At 42.7% G+C, this 15,528-nt stretch overlaps 1 protein-coding gene across 1 annotated transcript in view; it reads left to right on the forward strand.

Annotated features, from left to right (window-relative positions):
- Nucleotides 1-15,528, forward strand: part of ABCA1 (ATP binding cassette subfamily A member 1) — a 767,698-nt gene that overhangs the window by 552,234 nt on the left and 199,936 nt on the right. The window contains exons 27-29 of the mRNA XM_044068257.1: nt 518-634; nt 13,888-14,036; nt 14,709-14,833. Coding sequence (XP_043924192.1) covers nt 518-634; nt 13,888-14,036; nt 14,709-14,833 — 391 coding nt within the window. The remainder of the gene's footprint in view (nt 1-517; nt 635-13,887; nt 14,037-14,708; nt 14,834-15,528) is intronic.

Genomic DNA, 15,528 nt, shown 5'->3' on the forward strand with positions numbered 1-15,528 from the left:
ATGATATGATGTGCACTCTCATGATCAAAGCTTAGCAGCATTGTAATGTGTGTGTGTGTGTGTGTGTGTGTGTGTGTGTGTGTGTGTGTGTGTGTGTGTGTGTGTGTGTGTGTGTGTGTGTGCTCGTGCATGTGTGTGCATGTGTGTGGGGTGTAGAAGTTTATTTAATGTGTAACTTGGTATGTGAGAAGGTGTTGCATACTCAAGCATGCAGCTCTGCTAGCCTAAATGTATGCTGTCTCTTTTTTTTGTACTACTGATATAGAGTGTATTTGCTGTTTCACTACTCTGGTAGTTTCTCTGGTTGTTCTTTGCGAAACTGTGCTCCTAACCCAGTGTAATCTAGCACTTAGTCATTGGGATTCAGAAAACAAGTACATAAATGTGTTAGTGAATGCATCCTTCCACAGCAATAATGGGAGAATGTGGGCTTGCTGATGGAATAACTCAGGTATAAAGGCATTCTATTAACTGCAATGTAGCAAAGGACCTTAGTGATTGATATTTTCTGTTTCAGATGGCACATTACCTGCAAGAAGGCGGAGACATGTCTTTGGAGAAAGGCAAAGCTGCCTGCGACCCTTCACAGAAGATGATGATGCATTTGACTTCAATGACTCTGACATAGATCCAGGTAAGCCAGAATGATCTTTTCATGTTGTTAACTGGGTTAGTTTGATTGAGCAAGAGGCAACTTCAGTCGGTAGTACTAAGGAGAAAGCTTGGCAATTCAATCATAAGGACATTTTCAAGGTAACCAGGCACCCTAAACAGTATGTTTTTGGGGTAAAGCCAAAAAAAGTACCTAGATAAAAGTAGCACAGATACAGAGAAGGGATTAATACTGTATGAAATAAACTAGCAGACGTCATCAGCTCCCTACTGTGCTTGAGTGAAAAACTGCTTATCTTTGTATTCACAAAGCAGTGTTGTAAAATAAGACGTAGTATAAACAGGCAACTTGGATTACAGACCAGGCAGATAATTTTGTCCAGTTCTAGCAATATGTATCCGTACTAATATAAAACTAAAACATTAGAAAACACAAAATAGTAAAGTCAAGTATATTGCATGCTAAGGTTGCTTACAGATGTTTTAGTTTCAAAGTGTGATGCCTTCAATGGTTTAAAAAATGTGGATGCCTTCCACAGTTTTCCATCTCTGAAGTGTCTGTGAGTGCATATAGAACACAATACCCTCAATGTACTCTATAACATTTAGACTGCAGCTGCTGGCTTGCTACCATATCGTATGATGTTAAGTTGTCAATCTTGCCTTCATTCTTGCTGGATGGCTTCGGAGCCGATCCTCGGCTCCGACTCGGCCTATACCAAAGCTCGGGAGCTATTTACCGGCTCGAGGCCCTCCCTATATCCCACAATGCTAGGCGTCCAATACCCAGATCTCATTTGCCGCTTCAGCTGCGAGGTTGCGTGTTTACCGGCTCCAGGTCGTATAAAACTTTTTTACTAAGTTTATTTAGATATAAATAGCTAATTTCTTGTTAGATACTTTCTTTTAGTGTCCCCTTTCTTATCCCTTGAGAAATCCCTTTTAGAAACTCTCTTTGCTAGTAGTTTTCAGAGTTTCTCCCCCCCCTCCCCCACCCTTTAGGGTAGAATTAGTTTTTTCATATATATATATTTATATTTCTACTAATCTTGTTAGCTGTATTTTTTTATAGCAGTATTATTACTTTTATTACTACTATATTATTGTAGTGTTAGTTCTAGTGTGTGTGTGTGTGTTTGCAGTGTGATAGGCACTAGTTAATTAGTTCCTTGGTACCCTGTTATAGTGCCATTATGTCTAAGGATACTAAGGTATCAGGTTTCAAGAAGTGTGACTCGTGCTGTCAGAAGATGTCTCTGACAGACGGTCACACTTCTTGTGTGTATTGTTTGGACCCCCTACACCTGCAGGACTCTTGTTCGGTCTGTCATGCCTTCAGTCCGAGAGTCCTGCAGGAGCGTAGGAACAAACTTATTTTGAGGGGCTTACTTAAGCCTGAAGGGTCCCTGACTAAGCCTTCATCGGGTAAACCCTCCAAGCCCGCCAAACCGTCGGCTCCCTGTTCGGAGCCGTCGCCAAGCAGAGCTGCTGCCTCCTCGTTGGTTCCAGCTGGAACCGACACTTTGAGATCTCAGTCGGCTCCTGTTGTAGTGTCGGAGCCTTCTCTGAGCCGAAAACGCTCGAGATCTCCCTCTTTGGAGTCTGTTCGTTCGTCTCCGAGATCTCCGTTACTACAGTCGGAGCGGAGCCATAGGTCACATTCCTCTCGGTCTTCCAGGCTTTCTGATCACGACCTCGAGAGGGTGGTCAGTAGACTCTTAAAGTCGCAGGCACTTGCCCAAATGTTATCTATCCCTTCTCAACAGACTGCGGCTATCCCTGCGTCTTCAGCAATTCCTCCTCCAACTCTTCTATTATGTTCGAAGCCGGAGCTCATTGGGGCTCGAATCGTCAGTACGCCGGAGCCGATACCTCACTTTTCGGCTCTTTCGTTGGCTCCGATCTCTTCATTGGTTCCGTCCGTGTAGGGATCCGGGCGCTAAGACTCCCTCATCGGCACCGAGGGGGCTAGTGGCATTGGCCTCGTAGCCATCACTCTCGGTGCCGGGAGGGGTTCTCATCTCTTCAGAGCGGGGACCTTCCTCTCTGCCCGATAGGGGCGCCTTCGAGGTCATGAGGAGCGTACTGACTCCTGGGTCGGACCCACGATCGACTCCTTCGGCTCCTCCCCCATGGTGCCTACGTCAGTCTCTGTTCACCCTCCTGACCCCAAGTGTGGAGAACAGACTCTCCAGGTAGCCCCATTGGGTGTGTCTTCCTCTTCCGAGGCCTCCCCTGATCATTCAGAGGAGCCCCCTCGGAAGAGAAAATGTAGGAGGAAACATGTTGACTCCCCCAAGTCAGTCACCTCAGACACCGATTTGGAGGATTCGGAAGGGTCCCCAAGGTCCCCCTCTGAGGATGTCTCCTTTTCAGACATCCTTGAGATCCTTAGGCAGAGGGGGGACTGGACTGCCCTTAACCCCTCCGAGGACGAGTCGGTGTACCTGGATGCGTTTGGTTCTCGCCCCTCCACCTCCTGGGTGTCTCCGCCTTTTGACCCACTCATGGAAGTGGTGGCTCGGAAGGCGTGGACGGCCCTGGACACAGTGGAACCAACTCCCCATAGGCCCACAAAGTTTATTACAGCCCCGTCCGACAAACAGTTTCTTACGAAGGGTGTCCCTGTTGATGCCATGGTGGTTGCAGCAGCCACTAAGAAGGAGTTGGCTGATCCTTCTGTCCCTGTCCATCCACCTAATAAAGAATCTAGGACAATGGACAGGTATGGGAAGCGGATGTTTTCTTCAGCGACCTTTTCCATGCGGTCGCTGAACTACTTGTGCCATTTCACCCGCCTTCAAAGGGATATCCTTGGGGAATTGGGTGATACACTTCAGGATCCATCTGCTGCGGGTTCTCAGGAAAAGATTAACTCCCAGCTGGCAACCCTTAACTCCATTGTTAACTCCTCCATGCGGCTCATTTCTTAATGCAGCAGATGGGGCGAGTAGGGCCGCAGGCACAGGTGTAGCCTTGAGACGACATGCCTGGATGCGGTTGTGCAACTTTGCTGACCCCTTTAAGGCATCCTTCACCAACACCCCCTTCAATGGCTCGGCTTTGTTCGGACCACAGGTGAAGGATACACTTACCAGGTGCGAGCAGGAAGGCAAGACTCTCTCTGCTGTGGGAGTCCGTTTTTCCACTCCATCTAGGCCATACCCGGAAAGGTCAGAAGGGTGGAAAATTGTGGTTTCGCAAACCCCAGGGAGTCATGCCTGACGCACGTGGTGAGTTTCCCTCCAGGGGCAGAGGAGAGAACAATAATAGACGCCGCTCGAGGGGCAGAGGGGGTCCGCAGAATCAGGGTAGCAGGGAATCTTTCTCTGACAAACCCTTCCAGCACCCCTGAGGGGCTGCCCGACTGTCCACCTTCAGAGACAGTCGGGGGAAGTTTGTCACTGTATCCAGAAGCCTGGCAACTCCTCACACAAGACAAATGGGTACAGTCTGTCATATCCGAGGGCTACAAAATTCCCTTCGTCCACACCACTATACAAAGAAACAGATCCTTCCAGATGTCCCACCCGTGCTAAGGGATCAAGCAGTACTAGAAATTTCAAAACTGCTAAAAAAGAAGGCCATCCAGCCAGTCCCAGCAGACCAGCAAGGATCCGGAATTTACTCCAAGTTCTTTTTGGTACCGAAAAAAACAGGGGACTGGAGACCCATTCTGGATCTCAGCAGACTGAACAGGTCTATACAAAGAACAAAGTTCCGGATGGTCACGCTTCAGTCCATTCTACCCTTTTTGGGTCAGGACAATTGGATGTGCTCTATAGACCTTCAGGATGCGTACTACCATATCAAAATGAACAGGCGCTCCAGAAGGTTTCTCCGCTTCCGGCTGGGAGCCAGTCACTATCAATTCAGAGCCCTGCCCTTTGGTATCACCACAGCCCCCAGGGTGTTCACCAAATGCATGGCAGTGGCTACGGCTCACCTGAGGCGACGGGGATTCCAGGTGTTTCCATATCTCGACGACTGGCTCCTTACTGCTTCCACCAGGCATCAACTTCTGCGAGCCAGGGACTATACCATTCAGACTTGCTCCGAGCTAGGTATATCAGTAAATTTCGAAAAGTCTGCATTGTTGCCTTGTCAATCTATAACATTTATAGGCGCAGAAATAAACACAAAAGATCTGTCTGCAAAACTTCCTCCAGACAGAGTATCAGACATTCGCCGACATGTGCAAGTACTACTAAAGTGCAAGATGATTCAGGCCAGATTTGTACTAAAAACATTGGGTCTTATGGCGGCAGCAATCATTCTAGTCCCCCTGGCTCATTTCCACATGCGGATCCTTCAGTAGATGCTTTTTACCCAATGGTCCTTTCAACAGCTCCCAATGTCCCACAGGATAATGATCACTCAAACATGCAAAGACCACCTGGTTTGGTGGATGGTCTCCCCTACAATTCTCCAGGGCAGACCGTTTGTTCTACCTTCTCCTGTTGCCACGGTGACCACGGATGCCACCCTGATCGGGTGGGGGGGGCATTTTCAGGGCAGGACTGTCCAGGGCACTTGGCAACCCCTAGAATACCACCTGCATATAAACGTCTTGGAGATGAGAGCGGTACTTTTAGCGTTGCAAGCTCTTCAGGACTCTCTACCTATCGGGACTATTGCAATTCAAACAGACAATATATCTGTAGTGTGGTACATCAACGAGCAGGGCGGAACCAGATCCTATCCCTTATGTCGAGAAGCACTCAGACTCTGGCAGTGGGCTATCTCTTCCCAACGGTTTCTGATAGCAACGCACATCCCCGGGAAGTCCAGCGTCATAGCAGACAGGCTGAGCAGAGCCATTCTCATGCTTCACAAGTGGTCTCTCAATCAGTCAGTAGCGGACAAGATTTTCCGCAGATGGGGTCAACCTTGTTGTGACCTTTTCGCTACCCCTCTCAACAGCAAGTATGAGGACTTCTTCACTCTACCCCCCCCCCCTCGGCCATTCCCCCAGAGAAGCTCTAGTCCGCGATTGGCCCCGGGGTCTTCTGTATGCATTCCCTCCCTTTCCCTTAATTCCCAAACTGATTCAGAAAGCGACCACTTTGGGTTCCAGGATGATTCTCATTGCCCCTTTCTGGCCTCGACAAATTTGGTTCCCGTTCCTGCATCGTCATCTATTGGAGCAGCACTGGAGTCTGGACCCAGTGCCGGACCTGTTGGTCTATCAGTCGGGCGGGCTGCACCAATCCCTTCAGTCTCTCAACCTCACAGCTTGGTTGCTACACTTCCAAACTTAGCCAGGCTTCCACAGATTTCTCAGCCAGTACGTGAAATCATCCTTTCTTCGCATAAATCTACTAACAGAAAAACCTATGCTAGTAAATGGAAACGTTTCTCCTGCTGGGCAGAGACCAGGAATATAGATCCTTTTACAGCCCCTGTCCACACTGTTCTGGATTTTTTGGCAGAACTCTTTCGAGCAGGTTCCTCGTCTGCCACCATTAGGGTCCAATTGGCTGCTATTGCTAATTTCCACGCTGGCCTGTCAGAATCCAGCATCATGTCCCACAAACTTTGTAAGGCCTTTCTTAAAGGGACTATTTTAGTCAGGCCCCCGGTTACAGATCCCCCGCCTCCGTGGGATTTAAACCTAATATTAACTTCCTTGATTCTCCCTCCCTTTAAACCTGCGGCCTCCTGTTCTTTAAAATTACTCTCCTGGAAGACTCTCTTCTTAGTAGCTATCACCTCAGCTAGAAGAGTGTCGGAACTTCAAGCCCTCTGCATTCGTCCTTCCTATCTTGTTTTTCATAAGGATAGAGTCTCACTTAGAATGAACCTTTCCTTTTTACTCAAGGTCCCTTCTGAGACAAACCTGAATCAGGCTATTGAGCTTCCTGTCTTTTTTCCTAACTACTCAAACAGAGCTGAACAAAAGCTGCACTTTTTGGATGTTCACAGGCAATTACGTTTTTATTTGGATAGGACAAAACAATTTAGGAAGTCAGACCAACTCTTCCTGTCTTATGCTGAGGGCAAGCAGGGCTTGCCAGTTTCTAAAGTATCTTTATCCAGATGGCTGGCTTCAATCATATCCTTTATTTACCAATTAAGACACAACCAAAAGCTCATTCCACCAGAGCGTTAGCCACGTCCATAGCTTTTCAAGCAAGGCTCCCAATGGAATCAATTTGTGCTGCAGCCATGTGGGCCACTCCTCATACCTTTATTTCTCATTACAAGTTGGATATGGCCTCCAGGAATCGGGCTGAGTTTGGTTCCACTGTGCTCAAGAGTCTGTTCCGATGAGCCACCCAGGACTAAGGTGCTAGGGACGCTGTCCCATCCAGCAAGAATGAAGGCGAGATTGACAACTTAACATTAAGAAGTTATGTACCTACCATAACGTTCCATGTTAGTTGTCTTCTTCTCACCTTCTTTCTTGCATCCCACCCGCCATCCCCCTAGCCTGGACAAACTGAGAAGAATTCTTCTGAGGCCATATTCCTCTACTGGACTATTCCTAGGTTATGTCCCCATCTGTTACCACTGTAGATAATCCTTATAGTTGGCACAGGTGTCTCCATGGTGTTACCTACCAAACGAGATCTGGGTATTGGACGCCTAGCATTGTGGGTTATAGGGAGGGCCTTGAGCCGGTAAATAGCTCTCGTGCTTTGGTATAGGCCGAGTCGGAGCCGAGGATCGGCTCCGAATCTATCCAGCAAGAAAGAAGGTGAGAAGAAGACAACTAACATGGAACGTTATGGTAGGTACATAACTTCTTATTCATTCTGCAGGACTCAGGTAACTGAGTAACTGAAGCTGTGTGTTAGATCATATCACTTACAACAAAAACAGAATTTCTCAGTCACTGGAAGCTTTATTCGCTGATTTTACTCCTTTGCAGTATTATATCAGTGTCACTAGAGTGTACCTAAACTGTTCTTACTTAGTTCTTATTGTGAAGCTTTTTCCCCCTCTTTTCTCCCAGTATCCCGATGTTCCTTTCCGTGTAGCTCTTACTCATCCTTACATTATTCACTGTTACACTTGTGTTGGTATAAATCCATGGCACATTCCTTCCTCTCAACGTACTCTAACCTGATGTGAAAAATTAGTTTTCCCTTCCAAATGATGGAGCTAGTCTTCAAGGCTATTAAATAGCAGAATAATGGAAACAATATTTAAAAGAAACTGTATGCCTTTGCTATGGGACTCATTTTGTTCACCGAATTCACATTTTTCCAAAACTTAAATTACCAACAACACTTTTTCGAATGTGCAATATTCCGAAATCTCACTATGTCGAGTTTCATTTTAGCGGAACTGTTGAGAAGTTCAGGTAAAAGTATTCAGTGCTTTTACTTGCCTTATTGTACTCCATACTTGTTCTGTGGGATGGCAGATTTAATAATAGATTTAGAAGTAGTCAGGATGTGGACATTTATTTATACATCACTCACAGGCACAGCTGTAATTGGAGATCGCACTACTGTAAGAGGTTGGGAAATTTACCCTTGTTTTCACTGTAGTGCGATCTTGCAGTTGGTATATGTAGTATGCAAGGGGTGTGGGGGGTGCAGGGGGGGCTTGGCCCCCTACAAAAATATAAGACAATGTGTGTTTGTGTTGTTATTTAGTCAATAGTAGGTGTTTTGATGTTTGTTATAGTGAGGTATCGAAATAGTGCACGTTTGACAAAGTGTTGTTGGTTATTTAAAGTGCGGCAAAACATGAATTTGGTGAACTAAATGAGACCTACATATATATATATATATATATATATATATATATATATATATATAAATACACACACACACACACACACACACACACACACACACACACACACACACACACACACACAAAGAAAAACATCAGAAGAATGGCTGCATAAGCAATTATGTAATTAAACTACTACAGTTTTACTTTTTGAATTCTATATTTAACCTTTTTGTGGTATCTTGCATTGCAGAGAAGAAAGAAAAGGGGTTGGTATAGTAGTTTTTTTTTTATTACACATCTTTATTGAGTTACCCTTGTGACACAGGCAAATTTACATTTGTATAAAAGTAATCAAACTGTATTAACAAGTTCACATTTACAAACATTATACTTTACATATATTGCTGTATGTCATATAACCTAAGCAACATTACATAAATTATTCAATTTTTGCTTTTTTTTTTTTAAACAAGAAACATCTTTATTAAACTGCCACGTACAAAGTAGGCAGTCATACATTTATATAAATGAAAACAAACCACACCAACACAATCCTAGTTGCAAGCATTTTACAAACCATACTGACACACTCCCAGTTGCAAACATTATACGTCACTTATAATCTACCCCATCATTTTCAGTCAAACATTACATAGCTCATTTAAGTCTTGCCTTCTTTTAAACCTCAGTTCCCCCTGTATGTATTGTTCCCACAATTCCCATTTTTTCCTATGTAGTTTGCTCCTACCCTTTTCTAAAGATCTCAATTCCAGTTGTTTTATCTCTGTTACTATAGTCACTACTTGTAATGTAGTTGGTTCAGATTTTGATTTCCATTTTCTGGTAATTGCTTTTTGGCAGCCACCATATTGTTAGCTGTATTCTTTATATTGTTCTTAACATCAGTTTCAGATGTGTCAGTATTGTTAGTATGAAGCAAAAGGACAACCTTCTGATTAATTTTGATTAATCGGAATTTTGTTATGATAAAAAATGTTATGCAAGTGAACTGATCATTAGCTTATTTTAGCATTACAATAATGTTCTTTAATTGATGTGAACTAAATGTGTGCTTTGACATGTAATTGGTTTCAATAGTCTGTTGATCTTTCTGTCAGTGATTATAGTACTACTGCTAGTGATGATAAAATTATAGACACAACATTAGCCACAAGGATAATTATAAAAAAAAAAAAACATAATGTTTGAAAGCAGCATATTATCAAGTGAAGCTTGAGGATGAACAAAGTGACTGCTTGCCCACCATATCGCCAAGACTGGGCCCCTTGTAATATGAAGGGACAAAAAAATCAAGGGGGCAAATTTTGTATAGAATAGGCTCTTACAAGCATGTGCCAGAATCATTTTGCTGTTTTAATAAGATTGTAGGAACAAGTATTAACATTCTGTAATAAACTAGGATATGTGGGTGCACCTTATCTTGTATCAAAAAATGTTTATTCTTACCAACAATAATTAATTCTTGGACTGTGTAGATGATTTCCAGTATGCCTGACAAGTTTGTTTGTGTCTTTCGGCTTTTCCCGGTTAGGGGTTGCCACAGCGGAACTCCGGTCCGCTAATGATTGGCAGTAGAGTTTTACGTGCTGGCTTGCCAGGCCTAACGCACAACCTTCAACGAAGGAACGCCCGTTCACACATGTCGCCACACAGAAGACGCTCTAACTGAGAATAGTATTTTTGACATTATAATCTCTGATATAAAACATTATTTCATTTATCCCTGTGGCATTTTTGTACTATCCAGTGTGTTCTGTTGAATCCCCAGCAGGGCTGTGCCAATATACACAGTAGGTTTATGAGGACTCTAGAAAGTACTCCATGCAGTTCTTGTGCTTTACCCTCCCTAATGGTAACCAGATACTTTTCTATCTCCTCCTCGTTTATCCTGGTGTCTGTTCTCTGTCTTCTCTTTGCCTGTCCTGGTATCTGTCCACAGTTCTCTCCATTCTGACCTGTCTTCTTTCCATCATCACTCCCTCTACTTGCTTTTCTTTAAGTAGATTGAAGCAGAATGTTCCTTCTGTACCTCAGTTCTCCTAGTGTGCTGTGATCTTTTTTCCATTTTTCCTCAGCCTGGTCAGTTATATCCCTCACTTCCTTCTGACTGCTGTGTGCCTAAAATAACTTGCTTCTCATCATAATTCCTTTTGATAACTCATTTTATAAAAAAAATAATTGCAGTATAGCTATTGGTAAACCAGGCAAATGTTCTGGAAAATCGACTTTATTAGTGCTTTCATCCAAGAAAATGAACTTCTTTAGCTAACCATACCAAATACAGGCAGAGTTTAAATACACCAACCAATCAACAAACTTTCAATAAAACAATTAAGTCTCCCCCAAGCTTAAAGTAACAAACCCTGATTTTAAATGTAACTAAAATTGTTACTTTAAAAAATATTCTTCTAACCTAAGACACATCCATGATAAAAGGCTTTGTAAGTTTTTATCTTGGATGTGTTTTAGGTTGGAAGAAGATTATTTTTAAAGTAGTACAGCCCCTGAATTGTTTTAGAATTATGTCTAAACTTCTGTCGTTTCTGGAATAGTCCATACTAGTTGTCTGAACCACTCATTGCCAAAGATGTGAATTTGATTCTGCTCACTCTCTACCCTGGCTCTCAAAATCTCTCAGCCCGTTTTTGCAGATTCTGATTCCACATGAGCATTTCGCTCTTTCTCCTACCCAGTTCATTTCTTCTCTCCTCCAGTTCCTTATCCTCCTGTCTTGTTGTATTGGCTGGCTAATGCACTTCATCAATGCACCAACTGTCCTGCATTCCTTTACCTTAACTGCCAGGCACTTAACCTACCTTCTAACCTTGGCTTTTTGCAAAAGTGCTCCATTCCTGATTTGGGGTTCTTCCTCCTCTCTGATCTTACATTTGCTGGTTTCCTTTGTGCAAATTGTTACTCCACCCCCATCTCTCCCTTATGTATTATTCCTGAATACCCTATACTCAGACTCCTCCTTGTCCAGCCCCTCTAGTCACTGATGTTTGTTGTTGTCTCATGGGCACTGTCCACCCCACCTCCATCCTGCATCACTGCTTTTGCAGTTACTGCGTCTTCCTTCCCAGATTCCTTATATTCCAGATACAGACTATGCATCCATGCTGAGTCACCATTGATTTTTCATGTGATATGTATTCTGCTTTTTTTTTTACTTTCTGTCTACTACCTAAATACCTACCTACCTCTTCTACATCTGCCACTCTTCCTCCCTGCATAAAATTGGTCTCTTTCTCATGTATCACCATCTTCCTGCCAGTTCTAAGCCTTTCTCCCTTGTCCACTACTACAGCCAGTCATTACACTTTGTGATCCTTTTAATGCTACTTCTGAACCCTCGCCCCAACCCGGCAACTGACTCTCCCACTTCCGTTATCCTGTTTGTTCCCACCATAGGTGTCACTTCTGACATATCATTGCCAACTTTTCTACACCGTCTCATATGTCTACCTCTCTGCTTTGGTGATCACTTTCATCATTTCCTCCTATGTCTTTACACTAATTTCCCTTCTTCATTTCCCATTGTTTTGTTTTTCACTTCTTTTGATTGTGTGTGGTGTTGTCCCAGTGCTGAGTTAAAGGTAGTTTTGTATACTTGGTGTAAAGCTGGCCTGTCTGACCTGCCGTAGGACACAGTGACGGTAGGATGGATTAACCTGTTGCCAAGAAAAGGACCTTATTGTTGGAAGACAGTTGTATTGCCTGTGTTGATTGCTTACTTGATGTCTGCTTCTTTACGAGCCTGTTTTTATCCTGTAGTGGTCATCATTGCAGTTACCCAAAAACTGCTCTTCATTACAGCAGAGCACAGTGTGCCAACTCCTTGTTTAATTCTCTTTGTATCTTGACTGGGCACCATTGTGTATCCTGTGACAAATACTGTAGGTGCTCTCTCTTAAATATTGTCAGCTTCTCACTTTGCTGCAGAGATGGTACAGCCTGACCCTGTCCCTTTCCTTACACTGCTCTGAAACAAATGTATGTTGGAGTTATGCCTGTTATGGCTTCCAGAGAATGCAGTGGTGTGGGGTTCGTGTTAGCTGACATTATGCAGCACCCAGTCTCTTTTCCACTACAAGACAAGCTTACCCATTGCTTAGACAAATGTTTTCTGTGTTTTCCAGTTAGTTCATAGGTATATATAAGTTCATAGGTGTATACTAAGCTAATGACCCCTTCAGCCCTTATAAGTCTAGCCATGCAACCCAAATGTGACCCATAAGTTCGATTTATATATTTAATCAGACTGACTAAGAAGCCATCCATATTGAGAATATAGGAATACGTTAACACAGGTAATTAACACCATTAAATGCCGCACTCTGGTTATACAGTGGTTCTCCATATAGTATGAGCTGAACATATGTCTCAAATTGATAAAGTAAGTTTATGTGTTGTAATCTCACTGTCACTTTTGGGGACTGACTGAGACAAGTTCAAGTTTTTTGTGCTTTATGATTTATTTCTTCCCATTGTTTTCCAAATTCAACAGCCTGTAATGCTATAATGGATTTTTTCTTTTTTTGACTTGAAAGCAAAGTCAGCAAAGTGATTCTTCTTGGCTGTGTCATTAATGACCTCCCCCTCCCCCACATGAACACACATGACTAGTATACTGGTCCTTTCTACCCTATTTAGCAGACAGAATATATATTATCTTTGATGAGCAATATATTTACTGGAAAAATAAGAAACAAACCCCTATCAGACCTCTGAGGATATTTAGTTGGAAGTTGGTAGCCAGCAAAATTGCATAGTCACATGTATGCTACTATATTTAGGCCAATGTATTGACTTAAATCACATTCATTTTCAGTGAAAGTATACTTCTCAGAATACAGCTTTTTTTCATTCTGTGAAGATTGCTCAAAATGAAAAAGTAACTACTAGTGACAATTTTATGAGCAGATTCATGTATGTGAACAATTCATTCATTCCTTCATTCATTTTCCAGTACCTGTTTCTTTCCATTCAGGGTCACAAAGAAGTTGGATCTTATCCTGGCAACTTACAAGTGTAAGGCAGAGACCATCCATTGCATCATATGTTTACCCATGGTTTATTATTATATAGTCGACACACAAAAGACTGTCTTATGTGAAATGTTGACTAAAACGTTGAACACAGAATGTCGAGAAGGTCAGAATGTCGCAAACACACACCTAAATGTGAATTCGACCTTTCTCGACATCTGTAGAATCCAGTCCTACACAGGACAACACGTGATGTGATGATATTGTATTGCTGGGGGGCAAGCACCCCTGCACCCCCCACACATATTATATATTCCAACTCTGAGATTGCACTACAGTGGGGAAAACTGTACATTTCCCTATCCCCACTGTACTGTGATCTCTTGTTACAAGACTGAAGTCATCTGTGCAAAGGATCAGCAACACGGGTCGGCCAGCCATAATTTGACAACCTGTGGTTGCTGATCCTTCCTTTGAAATTTTAAATGGATACCTCTTACCCACATGTATATTAAACACCTGCAGGCAATTGGATGATTTTACATTCATTTTGAATTCTTCGTTGTGTCTACAGAAGCCAGAGAGACCGATTTCCTTAGTGGAGTGGATGGCAAGGGCACCTACCAAGAAAAGGGCTGGAGCCTGACGAGACAGCAGTTTGCGGCCCTGTTATGGAAACGTCTGCTGTATGCCAAACGTAGCAGGAAAGGTATCTTTGCCCAGGTAAGCAAAGTGAATATGCCACTACGATAGGAAAAGTCAACCAAACCAGACATTGAAGAACTTCTTAAAAAGAACTGAGGACTGTGGGAAATAAGTGATTGTGCTGTCCTTTTGTATATTTGGTATAGAAAGGAAGTTGAAAATGCATGAAGTTTGCAGGTTTGATATTAGAAAATGAAAGTCACATGAAGTGGGACTTCCAGATTAATAAGTCCAAGTGAATACTTCATCTTACTGGAAACTGATGACTGTTTTGGAAAATAGAGTTCCAGACTTTGCCATGTACAATGTATTATAAATATCTCATGCTAACCCAAGTGTTATTCACTGCATTCCATGTATAATGGACAGTATGTATTTATTGTTTCTTTTAAGTTGTGCTTTAAGAAGACAACATATTGAAATTTTCCTCAGGAAGTTCATCACCAGGAAGAACAGAAGATGATAATATGTTGTTCTCTATTCTGGGAAATTAAAGATGCAAAAAGTCGGAATTGTGTCCAGCTGTTTAAAATGCCACATGAAACTGCAATAGCTGCTTAGTTAGGAATTAATATAAGGACCCATTGTAAGTCACAAAATAAACTTGCTGCATTCGGTAAAAACATGGTATGCAACTTATTTTGTATGTTATCCACACTTTAATGAAAATCAGTTTCTTTCTTATCGTAGATTGTATTGCCAGCAGTATTTGTTTGCATTGCCCTGGTCTTCAGCCTGATTGTGCCACCCTTTGGTAAATATCCTAGCTTGGAGCTCCATCCTTGGATGTATGATGAACAGTATACATTCATCAGGTAGGTGCTTAAAATAGAGTTCATGACTTTGTGGTGGTTAACTCTGAAATGTTCACGCTACATTTTTTCCAGCTTATATATGAACATTTAAAATCACATTTTTTTACTAATTTCTAGTATTTACAAGATTCATGAATTGGTAGGAATATAGGGAGCTAAAATGAGAATTACTTGCACTGCAGGTAGTATTTGTTTGTCTGCCATGTTACTCTGTATAGGTTATAATAATCCACTGACAGTGGTGCACTGTGGTGTAGAAGTAACCTACTCAGCATTCAGTACTTACACTTATTCTGTTAGAACAATGCTAAAGAAATGCTTACTGTGCACATTTCAAGGAAGTTGACATGAATGTGCTTCTTTTAGGAGGCCTTGCAAACAAAATTTTCTTGAAAAATGGTTCTCAAGAAGTTTTCTTACATCATAGTATTATGTATGTAATTGTTAAATATGGCATAACAACGATGTTCTTTGTGTTTCACTGTTGCAGTCATCTGCCAGGGTAGCCCTCGACCGGCCCAAATACCAGAGGCTTAGTATTTCTGCGTCAGGTGCTGTCACTTCAGGACTGACGTCAGGTCGTCAGTAGTATAAAGTAAGGCAGCCGACGCCATTACATTAGTCTTTCTTGCCGCAGAGCCCAAAGCAGAAGCAGTTCGTACAAGTACCGGTCGGCTGCTACCTGAGTTTCGTCT

The sequence above is a fragment of the Protopterus annectens genome, chromosome 4.part0 (genome assembly GCF_019279795.1).
Source record: "Protopterus annectens isolate FY-2018-M chromosome 4.part0, PAN1.0, whole genome shotgun sequence".
NCBI lineage: Eukaryota > Metazoa > Chordata > Ceratodontiformes > Protopteridae > Protopterus > Protopterus annectens.